Consider the following 18,241-nt stretch of genomic DNA (forward strand, 5'->3'; position numbering starts at 1 on the left):
AGGGTTTTCAGTGTTCCCTAAGGAGGCAGTGGGGCAGGGAATGCCAACCTTGAAGATGTCAACCTGTGGCTTGATATATTGTTCTATAGCTAAGATTTTTGTAAACCACTTTCGGAGGTTCACCTGGAAGCAGTGAATAAATGCAAAAACATAAAATAAAATAGAATGAAATGAAATAAAACCAGTTTGGTGACAAGGCACTTTAAGGAATGCTGCCCCCTCCCCCCATATGAGGCTCCTTGCCCATGACGCTCCTCAGAGGAGACCCTTTGACATGCTCCTTTGACATGCCCCTTTGACATGCCCCTTTGACATGCTCCTTTGACCCTTTGACATGCTCCTTTGCTTTCTGAGATTCGCTTGAGAGGGCCACGTGAGACAGCACCACTTTTTCTGCGACAGCACCCACCGTATGGAACTCCCTGCCACAGGATGCAAGCTTAGTTCACTCTGAGCATTCGGTTTGGGAAATGGTGTCTGTTTCCACAGCTCTTGCTGGGGGTAATGAGAAGTGTGGGCTCCTTCCACCAGGCTCCAAACCTCTCCCTCTCCCCATCTTCCTCTCCACACACCCCACCTCCGCACCAATCTTTCTCAACGTCATCTGCTACGGCCACCATCTATCCACTCAGGGACAGAAGCTCAAAATCATTTGAGAAAACCCAGTAGCTTGGTGAAGTCAGTGTGAGGATGGAACAAGCAGACAGAGACAAAAATGAGTGGGACCAAAAAGAAAGCACCTGATTGACATCCAGTAAGTAGAATAAATGGGTGATGTAGATGTATTTCATTTGCTATTGATGGTTTCACGAGCAGATACAGACAATGTGCATCTGGTAGCCCCTCCTGGGACCCAGCCCAGGAGAATCGCTTCCCCAGCTCCTCTCTTGGCTGCTTGACCCTCTTCGAGTGATATCAGCCTCTTCTCTGCCTCTGCTCAAGCTCTCCTGTCTTCTCCACTGGGTGGGTTTGATCTTCTCCCTTCTGCGCTCTCACCCACCGCAGCAACCTCCACGATCTCCCTGGCCCCCCTTTTTACCCCACTGGCCCAGACCCTCTCCTGGCTTATTGGTATAAATGTCCCCTCAGGCCCCAATCCATTGGCATCTCTGGAGGGAATTTCTCTCCTGAGGCGGGGTCTCCGGCATGGCAGGGATTCCTTAGATGTATTTAATTTGCTATTGATGGTTGCATGAGCAGATACAGACAATGTGCATCTGGTAGCCCCTCAACAGCCCCTGGTGGCGCAGTGGTAAAACTGCTTCCCTGTAACCAGAAGGTTACAAGTTCGATCCTGACCAGGGGCTCAAGGTTGACTCAGCCTTCCATCCTTCCGAGGTCGGTAAAATGAGTACCCAGAATGTTGGGGGGCAAAATGCTAAATCATTGTAAATCGCTTAGAGAGCTTCCAGCTATAGAGCGGTATATAAATGTAAGTGCTATTGCTATAGTGCTATCCATTGGACAGCTCCGAGGGCAAACGCTTCAGGACCTTGGCTAGCCCCAAACATGGTCCTAGAAGAGCTGGTTATTAAAGCAACATAAGGGGAGCGCTTCTGAATGCTGCCCAGATAGAGTGGATTGGCCCCTCCTCTCCCCTGGGGATAGCTCCGTTGCTTGAAGGGACCTTGCCCAGTTTTCCCAGTGCTAGTTCTTGTGGGGCTGGGGACCTCGAATGGGGCTGACCAATCCTCTGGGGAATCGCCCGAGTCCGAGAGTGAAGGAAGGGCTGTATCCTTGGGTCTTGGTGGGGGCTTCTGGCTCTGGTTGTCCTGCTGTGGGAGTCCTGGCAGAGCCTGGTCACCGGAGGTCTGGGTTGTAGGGACCTCCCACCCTGGCTCATCATCCCCTGAACTCTCCACCTCTCCCCCCAATGGGGTAAAAAACCCCATCCAGGGCATGACAGTTTCTTTCTCTCTCTCTTTTTTGTAAAATAGATTGGATTGGTTTTCAGAATGCAAAGAGTAAAAAGTAAGGAAAAAGAAAATAAGAATAGTATAAAATCAAAAGAATAGTCTGCATCTCCAAACTTACTATATACTTATTATCCACGAATAAAATACCATCTTATCATCATAGTTATCTGATCTGACCATATGTCCTTTCTAAGTAAAGTCCAAAGAAAAGGTATGATAACGGAAAAGTGGCAACCCTGTCAATTCTGAGCATCAAATTTAACCTGAATCTCTCTGGCTTCTATATCGTGTGGGTGTCCAGCATATTTTCTACCAAAAAGTTTTGAATGATTGCTTCAAGGCAAACTGAGGGCGGGGGGTGGGGGGAGTAGATAAAGGGAAGCAGTGGAGTAAAGTAATCTGAAATTAAATGCAGTTTTTCTCTGGTCAATTTAATTTAAGAATTAAAAAAAGACTACCACAAATGTACAAGAGCTTTGTTTAGAAGCCAATCCAATTAGTTGGCTAGTTAATCACTGATGGCCTCATCCATAGGGACGAGTGCTAACTGGTGCTATCCAATGAACTGAAAAGGAGAGCTCCATCCAGAGGCCAGGACCCTGGCAGCTGCAGAGCAACGTGGCTTGTCCCCAGCCCCCCAAAGACACAGAGACATAGTTTGGGTGAAAAGGGCCACAACTTTATTCACCAATAACAATAATAACCGATAATAACCCTTAATAACCCATAATAACCATGTGACCAGCCTAATTCTAACTCAAACCCCCAACGCAGAACGGAGTAGGCGAAAAAACTCCCAACAGTGGCCAATGCGTTGAGAGCCAAAAATTCCTACTCGGCCCCAGAAGGGCGACCAGTCACTAGACCCGCTCTGCTCCAGGGAAGGGAGGGAGGGGGATGCTCGGCCCAAACGGAAGAGCTGGGGCAGGGAAATAGTAATAATAATAAGAGAGAGACCAGCCCGCCCGCCCAAATCATTTCCCCCCAAGCGAACCACAATGACATCAGGCCCAGGGAACCTAGCTCAATCATCCCAAATGGCAGGGAGCAACTGGCTCCATAACATGCCCCTCCTACCCAACCAAGAAACGGAAGCACGCTTCCCAAAACCCAACTGGGCGCCCCAATGGGAGGAGCTGGCCCTCTTGAAGGCCCCAAAGACCGACGAATGGCCGCAAACCAGGACCCGAACAGGAGCCGCCGATCCGCCAGCACCTGCCAAGAAAACAAAAGGTCAGAGTGGGCACTGCCACCTTCCATTCAGCACACGTAGCGCCACACCACCGAGGACTTCCATCGCCCTCTCCTTTGAACGACGTCCTCTCTCAGCCCCATGCGAGCAGCCGTGGTGGCAGCCCCAATCCGTAAGGAGTGCAGTGTAAGTCCCTCCAAGGGAACCCCGGCCAAAGTCAAGGCCCTTTGTGTAACTGCCAGGAACTGATACTGGGTGAGGGGTTTGCCTTGTCCTCGTGCACAAAAAGGCAGCCCTCCGGAAAGGGCCCAAGATCCAGGTAACGCCGCAAGGCTTGCGTTTCGCGGCTTCATGCTCCTTACACGACTCTCCCTCCTTATGCTTGACTGCCGGTTCCCGAAAGAAAAGGCTAAATATAGCCACATATTCGCCCTTGAGGATCTTCTCCCAGGTAGCCGGGAGCAGATGGTCACCCAAGGGCAGACCCATAGCACCATGGGGGGAAGGCAAAATTCCCATGGGGTAAAACCCAGAGGTCCCCCCTGCACCTGAGATTGCTGTCGGCGGAGTTGCAGTGCCGCCCCCTCCAGGGGCCAAAGCCGGCCTGTTACCCAGCCACACCTGCTCTGCCGCCCCTTGGAGCCCTGCAGTGATCACCGGAAAACCCAACGGAGGACCCATGCCCCAAGGCTGTGTGTAAGGTGCCCCAAATGGGGCAGGTCCCCATCCACCCATGGCAGGCATCGGCCAGGGTCCAGAGGGCCACTGGCCGGTGCCGCCGGGTGGCGTCGGTGCAATAGGCTCACCCGGGGACGGAGGCAAAGATGGATCCACAGGGGGTTGATCCAATGGCAGCTGGGATTCCGGAACCGCAGGAGAAGGCATCGCAGGAACAGGAACGCCAGGCACTGGCAACACAGGATCAGCCGGCTCTGCAGGCAGCACTGGGCCGGGCGGGCCCTCGCCCTTTTCAAGAGCTCCTAACCTGTCAGAGAGAGATTTTCGTAACTGTGTTCCAGCAGCACCACGCGTGCGTCGAGGAACTTCCTTCGGCGCTCCAGACGGGCCAGCCCCCTTGCTTCCAACAGAATGGAAGCCTTGGCCTTCTCCAGAGCTTCCATTCTGTTGATCAGGCCCCTAATTAGAACCATCTCCCCATCATCCTCATCAGAGGAAGAAGCTGGAGGTGCAGGCCGCTTGGCCCCCTGATAGGCTGACCACCGGTTTTCTCCTTGGCTTTCCTAGGCATGTGGGCGAATTGCAGGGGCCCAGAATCACCAACCCCCAATGCCACCAAAAACAACCCCGAAAACCCCACGGGCAAAAGAACACGACGGGCGTGGAGAGAAGAGCGCCCAGAGAGCCACTCGCTGCCCTCCTGAGAGACCCCCACTCCGACCCCCCAAAGAAGCCAACGGAAGAGAAGAAGGTCACAAAAAATGCCAGTAACCCCAAGGCCAACCAACACCCCCACCCAAACGCAGGGAGCGGCAGGGCCCCAAATAGGTGCCACCAATCAGAGCAACCACCAGTCCCGCCCAGTTAGGCTGCCCAATACGCCCCAGGCCAGGAATGCCCAACCCGGACAAACCAAAGGCCCCAAGCCCCGAAGATGCCGCCCCGGGGCCGATGCCGCCGCACTCCAGCCGCAGGCCGATGCCCCCTCAGGCCGCTAAAATGACCGCCGATGTCCGGGGAAGCCGCCGCTCGGCAGGTCGATGCTACCCACCAAAATATACCACTCTTCCCATCCTCGGGCACACCCCGCCCCCCCCCGCCCGCTCCGGTTCAGGCCAAGAAAAAGGTCTATGGAAGAGCTCCTTCCTCCACGGATGCTCAGCCCAAACTGAAGAGCTGGGGGGGGGGGAACCCAGCAAGGGCCCAAGCCCCGGCCCCCAAACTGAACGGGCCAATCAGGTCCCTTTGGGGCCTCCTGCGGAGCGTGGCTGGGACAAACTCCCTCCCCTCCGCAGGAGGCCAAGGGGAGGGGCATCCCGTGTGGCTTGCTTCTCTTTCTTGGGGGCAGCTTGTCTGGCTCTTCGCAAAAGGACCTAAGCAAAATACAAAAGAAAGAAATATTCTGATCAATGAAGATGCAGAACTCTAGCCTTAACCTCTATACCTCAACCCAATCTGTACTAATGTTAAAACAACATCATTTTAAAATTATCAACACCAGAAGACAACACGTAAAATGTTAAGATTTACCAATTTTATAAATGAAGTGATATAACTTGCGATCATATGGGAGGGGGGAAGCTGTAATATACAGGGTGAAGACGGGCCCGTCAGAGTTCTCCCCAGCAGGCCGTCTCCAGTCCTGCTGCTTAGGAGGACACCCAGCGAGAGACGAGACTTGCCTCTCAGTGGCGCCAGGGGTAGCCATACTGAAGGGAGATGTCCATTTCCTCCTCCCGCTCCACGAAATACTGCCTCCGGCCGGCTGATGTCCACTGAGCCGCCTCTTCCCTCGCTCTTTGAGCCCGCCGCCGCATCAGCTCCCGGACGGGCCGTTGCTCCTCCGTCATGGGCCGGGAGACTTCCAGGTGGGCCGGGGGCGTCCTCCAAGGGATGAACGTGTCCCCCTTAAACTCCTGCTCTGCTGTCGTGCGCTGGGGACCAGGTGGAAGGACCGGATGCTCCGTGGAGGCTTGGTGGGCAGGGAGGACGGGTCGGTGGGTTGGTGTGGGACCCCAAGGCTGTGGCTGTGGTTGAGGGGCCGGCGGGGGCTGGCCAAAGGTCCTCCCAGCAAGACCGTGCATCCGCAAGCTATTTGCCTGCGCCAGGGAGGAGGGCCGGAGCATGAAGGGACGGGATCCCGGCGGCCTCCACACTGGCGTTGATTGTGGGTGGGCCAGGGAGCTAGGGGGGAGGTTGGCCATCGGCATGGCTGCTGGCCTGGCCATGGAGCTGGGCGGTGCCTTCCCCGCTGGTCTGCTTGGCAGGGCTGCCAAAGGCCTTGGTGGTGGCTCGGCTGTGCTTCCCGATGGTGGCCTTCCCATGGACATCGCTGGTGTCTTTTGGGGCACGCTCTGCCCGGGATGTCCCTCTGCACTCTTGGATTTTGCCGGGGGGCCCAGGGCATGGAACACCTGCACGGAGTCCCGCATCATTCTGGCCAGGCTGCTCCTCGGAGTCGGGGGCACAGCCTGGGCGGATCCACTGGACTCTGCCCCCACTTTCTGCCTCTTGGTGTCCCCAGCTTTGGCTTCAGGTGGTAGCAGCCGTGCTTTCCCCCTTCCTGGCAGGACCTGAGGCATTCTCAGCAGCTTCTGGCCTGGCATGCTACCTGCTGGTTTGGTGGGCTGATGGGGTTGGACGGCCAGCTCCAGATGGCAAGTGGGGATCTTCTGTGCGGTTCTCCCTTCCTTCTGCTCCAGGGGTGCTTTGGCCGTCTCTCCCGATCTCGCCTCCCCCTCAGCCTTTGGGCTTCCCCGTGGCACCTTGGGTGCTGGCACGCTCTCTGCCCCTGCTGCCCTTGCCCTCTTTCCGTTGTTCTCTGCTGGGAGTTTCCTGCCCAACAACTCCCCATATGTGCGGTCCTTGGTCTTTTTGGGCGCCAAGGAGATGGGCGGCAAAAAGTCAAAGAGCTGCAGCCTTGGCTTGGTGCATTGGGTGCCCTTGTCTCCTGGGGCTACCAGGTGGGAAGCCGTTCCCTTGGCGAGCACTTTGGTGGGCTCTGGTGGAGGAGGCGGGAAGAGGAATTCCGGAAGCAACTCCTGCTTCTGAACAAGGAGCTTCTTCCGATTTGGAAGCTGGATCTCCCCAGTGGGCGGGGCTGTTCCTCCCTTGGCCAGGCCTCGGCCCTGCAGCTGCGGAGGAGATGGTGGGTGGCGCTCCTGGGTCCCTGCTAGAAAGGAAGAAGAGAAGTCAGTTTTTGGGGGAAAGACAGAGCAAGTCTGTAACTTCATCTGGCTCATTCTTTGTGGGCAGCTTTCCCCCATCCCAAGGCACAGATGCTGAGGGAGTGGCATTCCCCCCCAACCCACATCAGACCTCCACTCTTCAACTCTTGTTCAAGCACAAGGTTCTCGAAGGGCTGGTGGGGCCAGTCACGGGACTGTCCTTCCCCCCCAATGGTGCACACCCACCTCTGTGTGGTCCCAACTCTGGGATCTTCATTCTTCGTGCAGCACCGGTGCTGAAGCCTTCTGCCTTCTGAGTTGCAGGCTCCTTGATTTGGATGGCCAGTGTCTGCTCAGTGGCAGGAATCAAGACTGAAAGAGAAGGACGGAGGATGACCAGGGGATGGGTCAGGATCTGATCCAGAGCCAGCCCTGCCGTGTGGTAAGGGGAGGTGGTGGATGTCAGTCCTGAGGGAGGGCGAGGGAAGGTGGCAGGGCTGACTCCTTAGGGGGCTCGAGCAGTCACGGATGGGTGGGCTAAGGGGTGAGGGCAGCAGGAATTCTCATCCGAAGACAGCTTTCAAACACTGCACATCAGGGCAGACATTGAGTCATCCAGTGATCAGCTCTTGCACATTTCCCAAAACTCTGGGCTGTGTTTCAGAATGCATGCTCTGTTCCTATGGCCAGGCCTGGAAAGGTGCCCCCCTGTGTGGAGTGGGAGCAGATGGCGTACTCTAGAAATGCAGCCCCATGGCTACAGGGATGAGGGGCAGTGGTGAGAGAGCTGTCTATGGGGAGAATTGTTGGCCCTCTTGGCAAAGAGCCGGGGAATGCTTCTTGATCTTCTTCCTCCCTGGAGAAGATCAGGGCTCCGAAGAATCTATTGCGAAGCCCATGGCCTCAGGAGAAGGATGGCGCCTGACACGTGGGAAGGACACAGGGAGCCCTAGGCGGCAGGACGCCCCTTTCCCAGCATCAGCACTCACCTCTGGACGCACGGCGAATGTCCGTCGGCTTGCCGCTCCTGGGCTGATCCGGTGGGGCTGGGCGGAACCCCCCAGCGGCAGCGGTGGTGCTGCTGCCTTCTGATTGCAGCCGGTGGGCCAGCAGGACCCGATTCCTCTTGCGCGCCGGGTCCGCCCTGGCCGGCTGGGCCAGAGATGTTCTTGCAGCAGGAGGGATGGGGGCAAGCTGGGCCAGAGATGTTGTCTCCGCAGGAGGGATGGGGGCAAGCGTGGCATGTCTGTAGCCAGGAGCCTCCCTCACCCTATGCAAGAATGGTGGGAACTCTTCCGGCTCTGGAGGTCGCAGCTGGCCAAAGGATGGATGGCCAAAGAATTGGGCCATGGGGCCCGCAGTGGGACGGCTGGGGGCCAGCGGCCCAAAGAAGGGTCCGGGGAGATGGTAGGGGGATGCCGCCGGCGAGCCAGGCCGCTGGTGCTCCCGTTGCGGCTTCCGCAGATCTCCCTCTGCTGGGTCTCTGTGGTCCCTGCTGTCCCTCCCTTCGATGGATTGAAGGGAGAGGTCAGAGACTGAGGACCACATGGAGGTGGAACCAATGGTCGCCGTCGGTGTCTCGAGGAAGCTGCTGGGCGAACCGCCTCCTTCCCCGGCCGAGCTCGCGCTCGTACAGGCAGAGCCAGCAGACGGCCTCTTTTCAGTCGACTCATCTGTAAGAAAAAGGAAGGGGGCACCTTGATTTCTGTCATTCCTACAACAGCCCTGCAAAGGAGGCCCAACTGATGCCTTGCTGATGGGAAGGGAAGAGGCAACTACCCAGTTGCCCCGAGGCCTCCCTCTGAACCCATGGCTTCAGTCACTTGGAAGGAGGCACCCACCTCCCTGCTGGGACGCTCGGAGTATTGTCCCACTCTTCAGGTGAGGAAGCCCAACAACCCTGATGTGGAGAACTAGCGGCACTCATGCCCCGCTCCGCCTCTTAGTCCTGGAGGACTTCCAGAGGGGCTCCTGCATCTCATTGAGTTTGAGCAGGCCAGATGAGGTGGATGATGTGCATGCAGCTGCCACAGTCAGGGCACTTGTCTCTCCCCTGCTATGGTCTGCAACAGCAAAGAGTCGCTCTCCAAGGTCTGGGGTTCCCCCAACTGCTCAACATTGGCCCTCCTGTCGATGTAGGCCTACAGCTCCCATCATCCCTGGCTGTTGGCCGCTGTGGCTGGCTGGGGATTATGGGGGTTGTAGTCCAAAAAGAGCTGGGGAGCCAAAGCTGAGCAGGCCTGCTTTAAGCGAAGATGCTAAGAACTTTGCCTGGGACCTGGGGGATGCAGAGCACAGAGAAATCTGCTCCCCTCTGAGCACTCTTGGTTCCAGGAGGCCAGAGAATGTTGTGGTTCGAATCGGATTCCAGAGTGAGAGGCAGTTAGCCTGAGCTGAAGGGGCAGCCCTGGGAGGAAAGAGGCCCTCCCAGGCGAACCGGGGAGGAAATTAAGCAGAACCAGTGAAAGAACCCCTTTGCACCCATTCTGCCTATGGAAAGCCTCTCCCAAGCAGGAGTCGATTCTTTTGGATACTCGGCACCGTCCTGGACACTAGTTCAAACACACCCCTATTACATTCCCCTTCATTAGGATTCTGATTAGGACTGACAAGAAACGTAATTCATTCACTAATGACTCTGAATAATTTTCATCTTCCTTTTTCAACCCTGATGTCCTTTCTGTCCTGCATGAATTATTGCATCATGAATTAACCCTTACCCCAGTTTCTCCCCCACCCCACCTTTCTGATTCTAGTTCTAGGTCCACTTTCTCCATTAAGCCTTGGAGATTCACCCCTTCTGTGCCCTTCATATGTCACATAAGCACCATGGCAGATGTTTTCCTGTGGGGCCATTGCAAGAAGCTCTTTGAAAAGCCTGCAGTCACTCAAGCAGGGACTGATTTTGTGGGTCTTTTCAGCAGAAAGAGCCCCCTCCCTGTTAGAGTTAGAGGGCACTCCGCTCCTCTTTCTGAATGGAAATGGAGTACTTCAAACAGGCCTTGCTGTAGCCTCCCTTTCAATGACCATTGCCTCCCTCAAACAGGGATTCCCAGATGTTGTTGACTACAATGCCCAGAATCCCTAGCCGAAAGCCATTGCAGCTGGGGATGCTGGGAGTTGCAGTGAACAACATCTGGGCATCCCTGTTTGAGGAAAGACTGCCCCCTACCTCCTCTGTTATGCATGGTCACCCCTACTGGCAAAATCTAGATTGTTGACTTCCTTGCCTCGTGCCTGTAAGACTTTGGAAGGGGCCATCGATGATTCCAGATAAGAATGAACTATATAAGAAGGCTGGGGGAAGGGGATAACCTCTTTGGACAGAAGGTAGAACAAACTGGAAAGGGAAGGTGTGGTATAAAGTCAGATAAAGGAAAGCAAGGGAAATGTGACCCAAGAGCAGACACGGGGCACAATCCATCCAAATGAATTGCCACCGAGTCCCTCCTTTATTCTACCAAGAAAACCACATGGCTTTGTGGTCTCCAGGAATCGACACCAACTCACAACCTTCCCTTTCTTTTTCCTCCTGGATGGCACCATTTCCTACCTGCCATGATGACTGTCAACGTCTAAAGAAGTCCACTGGACAACTAAAACAACAACAAGAAGGACAAGAAGATGTTCTCTCTGGCGAGAGCAGACCAGGCAATCTCTCCAGTGAGAGGAGCCTGCTGTCCGTACTCCTAAACTGGAAAGTCGGTTAGGGAGTGGGCAACTGAAGCCCGATGATGCGTCATTGTTTATCGCGGTCCCTATGGCGACCTGCAGCTGATGGGGGGGGCAGAAGAATGTCGGAAGCGGGTCGTGATGATGCAAGATAATGTCATGGCCATCTTCACACAGGCTCTCTACCGATATCAAGCCATCCATCAAACCATCCATCTTCTTCACTTAGACGTTCAGAAGGGGAGACCAGACCCAAGTTCCGCAGAGTCCATTTCAAGTCTGTTTGGCCACTGGAAGTCTCTTTGGGGCTTGAATGGAAGTCCAGCCATCCTCTCAGCTTTCCTCTTTGGCATCAATCAATCAATTATATTTGTGCCCTACCCCTCCAGTACACTTCTGCTTGGGGTGGCTCAGTTAGTAAAATAGATATAATCTAAAGTCAAAGATTAATAAAATTGAAGAAGTGAAAAGATCAAGCTAAAACCATATTTAAAATGACAAATTTTTAAAGTTTCACATTAAAAGTTATTAATAAACCGCCTAAAACTAAGAACTAAAAAATTAAAGGACCTACCAAGCTATAAGCAGCAGATAAGACATTAAAAAGCATCTTTTAAAAGATATGTTATCGTGGTTGTTGTTTTTAAAACACTGAGGGAGTGAGCATGGCAAAGCTCTTCCAGGAGGGCATTCCAAACCGAGGGGCCACAACCGAGAAGACCACTGAGAAGACCGAGAAGACCCTGTCTCTAGCCCCCACCAACTGGCTTGCTGTTAGGTGGGTCAAACACTCATGAAGCCACTTGCGCCCAAGAGATTCTACAGCTAGATCTGACCACTCCCCTCTTCTCCTACCTAGCTTTTGGAATTCACACAACCCTGGTTCAGGAGTGCACCTGGCTCTCTTACCTTGGCTGGGTGCTCCACCTACACAGGTGGGGATCATGTGACCTAGCTAAGTCTCTCAAACAGAAGTCGTTGACTGCTGTAGTCACTTTAGCCAGAAAATACCCCACTTTTGTCTGCGCTGCTTCCTTTGTTGATTCCCTTCTGATCTTGGCAGTGTGGAACTGAAGGACTGTACCACTTAGGGTTACCATATTCAAGCTTCCCAAATCCGGGTGGCCTGATTTGCAGATTTTGCAGATTACAGACAACTAATTTGCATTATTGATTGATTGATTGGACAGATTTGTATACCCTCCTTCTCTACCCTCCCATGTGATTGGATCCAGAGTAAAATCCGGAGTAAAATCTAGAGTAAAAAGCACATTTGAAATCCACGTCAATCCGGGTGGATCAATCCGGGGGCTCCCCCCAATGAGGCAGGGGAAACCATGTGGCTAAATGGATTGTAATTGTAGAGGACAAGAATGAAGAGCTCTTCACCACCTTATTTCCCACCAGAGTGAAGAGAACACAAGTCTTTCTTTGGGATACAGATCAATATTTAGTGACCATGTAATATTCAGCCTCATGAAAGACATGTGCTCCACCAGCCTAACAGCTTTGTGACTATGCAGTGACTGTTTTATTAATATAATAGCTTTTATGATCTTTATACTTCTACAGTTTTATCGCTTCATCACCTAGTATCTGCTGTTGCATTTCTATCACTTTGGTAGAATACAGGAGGGGCTGACCATTGCCTCCTCCCACGCAGTCTGAGATGATGCCTTTCAGCATCTTCCTAGATGGCTGCTGTCTGATATAGTACCAGTGGGGATTCGAACCGGCAACCTTCTGCTTGTCAGTCAAGCGTTTCCCTGCTGTGCTACACCTCTAACCATACTTGTAAATCGCCTTATACTTTGTACTGGTCTATGATCATAATCAAGATTGATTGATTGATTGATTGATTGATTGATTGATATTTATGTGGAGTCAGAGGCATCACAAACAGGGAACAGGAGGTGAAAAATGTCCCTGGTACCATCAGGGAGCCCCCCCCGCCCCCCCTCCGGGCTGCTGAGCAACTGCTCCCTCCCTCCCCCCTCTCTGAAGAAGAAGATGGGGAGGGGGCCCATCTTTACCTTTTGTCCTGGGGCCCTTGCTACGCCCCTGTGTCGAGTCTGCACATTTATAGGGTTTCCCCACCCGCACCCCCTTTTACAACTGCAGTTTGTATTTCAAAAACAATTCATACCTGTGGTCATTCATGATCCATTTTAATTCATCATAAAAATGTGTGTATAAAGACAGGTGGTTTCTGCACTTCTGCTTATGATAGAAGATGAAAACCTGAAGACTGAGTCTAGTTTGTTTTGCGGCAGATATTCTTGGTCGTGGCAAATCAAAGGTAGTGGGGTGCGGAAGAGAAAATGGGGTGAAATCCTGCTCCTGCACAGTCCACTGGCAAGGACTTTTCAGCCACCTGTTAATGGGTTAGAGTGAGTGAAGTCGAGAAGCATCCGGCCCGGTCAGACGTTCCAATTCCTCATCTAATCTGGGGGTTCTCAACCTTGGCTGAAGCTATTCTGGCTGAGGGTGATGGGTATTGTAGTCGAACGACATCTGGGAATGCAAGGTTGGCAAACCTTGATCTGATAGGAACATCGGAAGCTACCACTGGTCCATCTAACTCAGTATCATCTTCACTGAATGGCAGCAGCTTTCCAAGGTTTCAAGGCGGGAAACCTTCCCTGTCCTACCTGGAGATGCTTCCAGGAATGAAACCTGGGACCTTTCTCCAGAAATAGGAACCTAGGAAGCTGAGTGATGGCCCCATCCTGCAAATTAGAAACTAATCCTCTGCTCTTCCCAATTCCACCCCTCCATTACTATTCTCCATTACCCCACAATCCTCCTTTACTAATTCATCCAGTCATTCCTGTGTGTTTTGTTCAATCTGAAAGACACTTGTGCAGGGGTTTCCAACCTGGTGCCCCAGATGTTGTTGGACTACAACACCCATCACCCCCAGGTGCTGTGGCCAACCAGTGCAGCTAGGGAGTTGTAGCGTCACAAAATCTGGGGATGCCTTCTTGAGAGCTCCTGCATTAGGCAGTGGATTTGAACGCAGTGTTTAAAAAGGTGCTTAGTTTTATGCTTGGGAATCCTTTCTTCCATCCCTCTCTTATTCATTCATTCGTTCTATTTCTACACCGCCCTTCCAAAAATGGCTCAGAGCACTTTACACAGAGAAATAATAAATCAACAGGATGGATCCCTGTCCCCAAATGGATCACAATAATAAAACACACACACACACACACACACACAAGATAGACACCAGCAAGAGTCACTGGAGGTGCTGTGCTGGGGGTGGATAGGGCCAGTTACTCTCCCCCAGCTAAATCTTATGCTCCTTGCTGGGTGCTGGGGTTGCCAACGCTCCAGGATGGAGCCGGAATCAGCATCAATGATTCGGTGACTGTGGAACGCAACCTTGGAGGTTTTAATGGCTTGATGTGGTGAAAAATATTGGACAAGAATGTCCCATGGTGGGGAATCTCCAGGAATCGCTTCAGAATGGGCAGTCTGCATGGACGCACCTCTTCCTTTCTCCTTTGCTCTGATACCTGGTCAGCTTGTCACTTCCGAACAGGAATTGTGCAGAGAGAGTGTAAGCTGGGCTTGATCTGGCCTTCTCGTTGGACCTTGCCCATTGCCTTCATTTGTTGATTGACATTGATATCCTGCTCGTCCTTCCCAGGAGTCCAGAGCAGTGTCCATGGTTCTGTTCCTCCCCACAACAAGTCCGTGAGTGAGGTAGAATCGGCTGAGAGATAGGTGACCTGTCCAGAGTCTCCTGGTGAATTCCATGGCTGAAGCAGGATTCGAACTCGGCTCTCCCAGGTCCAAGTCCAACCCTCTCTCTCTTTAGAGGGAACAGACGGAAGAGGGAAAGCAGCAGTACCTCTGAGGCTGAGCAGACTGCCGGACCTTGAGTCCTGTCTCTGCCCTTTGAGATTTGAAGTTAAGGCTTCAAGGAGAGAAAAGACTTGGCTTTCAACTACCAGAGCTCGGGGGGTGGAGGAGGGAGTGGGGCGACGGAGAGCCAAACTGCCCATCTTAACGCTCCCCGAAGGGGGATCCCATAACTCTGATCGTAAAAGGTCAGAGCTGGCTGTCACGGCCTTTCCAGGCTCACTTCCAGCTGCTGATTGTTTCCGCCTTTGAAGCCCTCCATTAAATGCAGAGGCGTAACGATAGGGGGGGCAGGGGGGCACGTGCCCCAGGCGCCATCTTTGTGGGTCACGTGGGGGGGCGCCGCCATGACCCCTGCCGATCCCCAAAAGATTTAAAAAAAAATTTTTTTTTAATACAAATTTCTCGGGCAAGGGAGCGCGTCGGCGCCCCCTCCCACGAGCTGTCGCTTCCGCGCCCGCAGGCTGCAGCACTCTCGCTGTCCTCGCATCGAGCGCGGGGGGCGGGCGGGGGGCGAGCGGGAGGAGAGAGCGTGACTGGGAGGGGATCGGGCAAGGAAGGGAAACGCGGCTTGTGTGAAGGAGTCGAGAGGTGGGAACACGGGAGGGTGGGGGCAAGGAGGGACGCGAGGCGCTAGGTGAAGTGGGGAGAGAGACAGGGTGGCGGCAGCGGATCTTTCCGGTGTGCAAAATATTGAAGTTACTTGGAGCTCGCCTTTGGCGTCGGGAACGGGCCATGGGGCAGCCAGCGCCCCTTGCTCTTTGGGGCATAGAATCGGGACAAAGGTGTGGGGGGAGCGGGGAGCGAGTCAACCTTTATTCAGTCCGAGAAGCTTCGGGGTGCGGTAGACACACAAGACGGGGAGAGGGACGAGAAGAAAGCAAACGGGGAGTGAGAGGTTTTCAAGCCACGGCGTTATTGGGCTCTGTGGGCCAGCATTGGGCAGGAGAGAAAATGGCGACCAGCAGGACCCCGTAGCCCCAGGGTTCCCTCCCTGTTTGGATTTGAGACCGGTGGGAGCGGGGGCTTCCAGCCAACCTGCTTTTAGCACAAGCTTAGGTTCCCAGAGCAACTGCGCCCAGGCGCTTGCAAAAGTCTCAACGCCTCCATGCGCGTGCTCGCGCTCCCCCCTCCTATGACATCACGGCTCATTACCCGGGAAACGCCAATGACATCAGCAGACAAAAAGGAATGCGGGTCTTGGGAGTTGCTAAGCCCGTCGCGCGAGTAAAGCTTAAGGCAATCTCGAGGGGGAAAGATTGTGTGGCGTGTGCACAATACAAGCGGCTTCCAAGTCCAAAATAGGTTTGCACTGTCTGCAGTAGACATTCAAATGGCCAGAACGCAGAGGCGTAACTATAGGAGGGGCAGGGGGGCACGTGCCCCGGGCACCATCTTTTCTGGTCACGTGGGGGGAGCCACCATGACAAAAAAAAATTTTTTTTAAATTTTTTAAATTTTTTTTGTTAATACAAATGTTTCCTGCTCCGTGCAGCAGCGCTGCAGCAGTCAAGGGAGCGCATCGGCGCCCCCTCCCTCACGAGCGGTCCCTTCCGCGCCGCCCGTGCCCCCCCCATTGCTTTGCTGGCACCTGGCGGCCAGTCAGTGGCCTGGCTTGGTGACGGCGGGCGCTTGTGAGGAAAAACCTAATGTAGTATGTTGGGGGGGGCGCGGGGGGGCGCCATTTCAGTGCTTGCCCCGGGCGCCGTTTTCCCTAGTTACGCCTCTGCCAGAACGGAGCCCATCATCGGCATGCTTGCTCCCCCGCCTCCCCCAAGTGATTCTGCTGCAAGTGGCTGATGGCTCAGTCTGCGGGACTCAGGGGCGCAGCGCGCCTGCTGCTCCTCCTGGGGCTCCTTCTCCCTCCCTCCCTCCCTCGTCAGCATGGAAGGTATGGAGCAGAGTCACGACCACCAGGCCCAGCCAGCCGGATGGGTGTGAGCTGAAGCAGAAAGCCGGAGCGTAACCCATGGAGCAGCCGAGGCAGGGGAGGAGGAGCCGGAGTCGCCTTTCAGCGCCTTTTATGCCGGAGCACGTGCTGTGGTGGTAGAGTGAAAGGCAGAGCAATGTGCTTCCATCCACACAGCGCTACAGGAGGGTTTCCAGGCAGTCTCGGCCTCCCGTCCCTGTCCCTCCTTGCTGAAGATATAACCCAGCACGACTTCTGTCATAATGAAACTACAGGTACATACCCCTACTCAAAATTGCAGGACGTCTTCCCATTATCGACTGCACCAAGCGTATATGTTGGAATGGTCCGAGTGCAGTAGAAAAACACACTGATTTTGTGACATTCGTGTAAGGGATGGGTTCTTTTACCATAGTATACATTATATTTAAATACAGCATATTGGCAAAACAATCTAGAAACCCTCCAACTGATTGTAAAAGTACCCTCCCATAAGAAAACCCCCGATTCCCGTTCTGCCACGCCCAGCCACTTCCTTCCTGCCTGCCTGCCTGCCTGCCTCTCAGCCTTGTATGCAGGCAGCTGAAAGAAGTTTGATGATGCTATTTCTTGGGCATCCTTGTTCCTGTCCTTTTGGAAAGGTAAGTTTTGGATTTTCCTGATTATAATGTTTGTTCTTTAGAAGGAGCTCTCCTGATTTCCCTAGAGATATGCATCTAGAAACTTTTCCAGGGGCTGTTGTTTGTGTTCAGTGAAATCAAGGGGCTGCATGAAATGGGTGGAAATGGGACCCAACAGAGGGTTGTTTTATAAATTGTAAATAATAGACTTCTAACTTTTTTTTTAACCCTGAAGAAAAAAACCAGTGTGATTAAAACAACAGACCAAAAATTAAAATAAAATTAAAAAGTGCTAGAGTTCATGTCTTGTGTTTTGCTCTGACAACTTCCCCTGTGAATCAAAATACCATATTCTGGTAATAGAAAGGAGGGGAAATGATGGGTACAAATATGCAGTGCTGGATTCTTTAAAAAAAAAAAAGAGGATGTACAGTTATATTTTCAGATATGACAAGATAGGTAGGAGAGCTTTAAGAGGACTCATAGATTCCTTATTGAACATGACATGTATAGATGAGGGAGATTAACTATTTCTGTTTCAATATTTTTCCTGTTACCCTTTCATTTAGATAAGACAAGGTCTTAAGTCAGAGATAGAATTATTATTTTTTTAAGTCAGTCAGTCAGTCAGTCAGTGTTTTTTAAGTAAGAGTATTAACTAAAATGAGACAAGAAGCCTGGCTCACTCTGTAGTTAAGGTATAGTGCCTGGTTTTAATCTGGAATATTCCTGTTATGCCAACTGGACTAAATAAATTTAGATCCAAGTATTTCAGCTTAGTGCTAGGTGGTGGATCAAGCAAGACACAATTCATTATATAAGAAATATAAAAATGAACCTATAAAGATAATCCAATGATTTACAGTTACAATAAAATATGAAATTGTACAGGATTGGTGCAATTGAATAATATATATATTTAAAACCCATAAACACATTGAATTCCAGATTAGGTACTAAAAGAAGGATTAACTGCACTGAGGCAGATGTAGCATATCATCATAAAAGTTTTTTTTACTGGTTCCTAAATAAATGTAAGTGCCACTGAGGTAAAGAAAGCCCTGTGAGTTTGAGAAACATGGTCTAATCCAGATGGCACATCCTCATTCATGAGCCTTAGACAAGTATCTCTTTGCCTTAGATCCCCACCTATAAATAGTAGCCTACCTTACAGGGGTGCTGTGGGGAAAAATACAGTAATGTAATGTGCTTTTCTC

General features: G+C 52.5%; 1 protein-coding gene and 1 long non-coding RNA gene across 8 annotated transcripts in view; one reads left to right on the forward strand and one right to left on the reverse strand.

Moving 5' to 3' along the window:
• Positions 1-2,573: 2,573 nt before the first annotated feature.
• LOC128334160 (nascent polypeptide-associated complex subunit alpha, muscle-specific form-like) lies at positions 2,574-16,896 on the reverse strand. 4 transcript variants are annotated; one of them, XM_053270492.1, is made up of 7 exons: positions 16,688-16,895; positions 10,507-11,058; positions 7,943-8,626; positions 7,200-7,325; positions 5,469-6,958; positions 3,915-5,159; positions 2,574-3,131 (listed from the first exon to the last, which is right to left on the reverse strand). In XM_053270492.1, exons 2-5 carry the CDS (start codon positions 10,511-10,513, stop codon positions 5,472-5,474), a joined length of 2,304 nt encoding a protein of 767 aa, XP_053126467.1. In that variant the 5' UTR covers positions 10,514-11,058; positions 16,688-16,895; the 3' UTR covers positions 2,574-3,131; positions 3,915-5,159; positions 5,469-5,471. The 4 variants fall into 4 exon arrangements, with proteins under 4 accessions (XP_053126467.1, XP_053126466.1, XP_053126465.1 ...); XM_053270491.1 differs by lacking the exon at positions 16,688-16,895 and adding an exon at positions 12,772-12,976; XM_053270490.1 differs by lacking the exon at positions 10,507-11,058 and having other exon boundaries at positions 5,469-6,955; positions 16,688-16,896.
• LOC128334164 (uncharacterized) overlaps positions 15,148-18,241 on the forward strand; it is a 45,107-nt gene continuing 42,013 nt past the window's right edge. For 3 of the 4 annotated variants that reach the window (XR_008311200.1, XR_008311202.1, XR_008311204.1), the window contains exon 1: positions 15,148-16,679. This is a non-coding gene — a long non-coding RNA (uncharacterized LOC128334164). Of the gene's footprint in view, positions 17,046-18,241 lie in introns of all 4 variants that reach the window. The other variant, XR_008311205.1, reaches the window with a different exon arrangement.

This window comes from Hemicordylus capensis, chromosome 9, assembly GCF_027244095.1.
Source record: "Hemicordylus capensis ecotype Gifberg chromosome 9, rHemCap1.1.pri, whole genome shotgun sequence".
Classification (NCBI taxonomy): Eukaryota; Metazoa; Chordata; class Lepidosauria; order Squamata; family Cordylidae; genus Hemicordylus; species Hemicordylus capensis.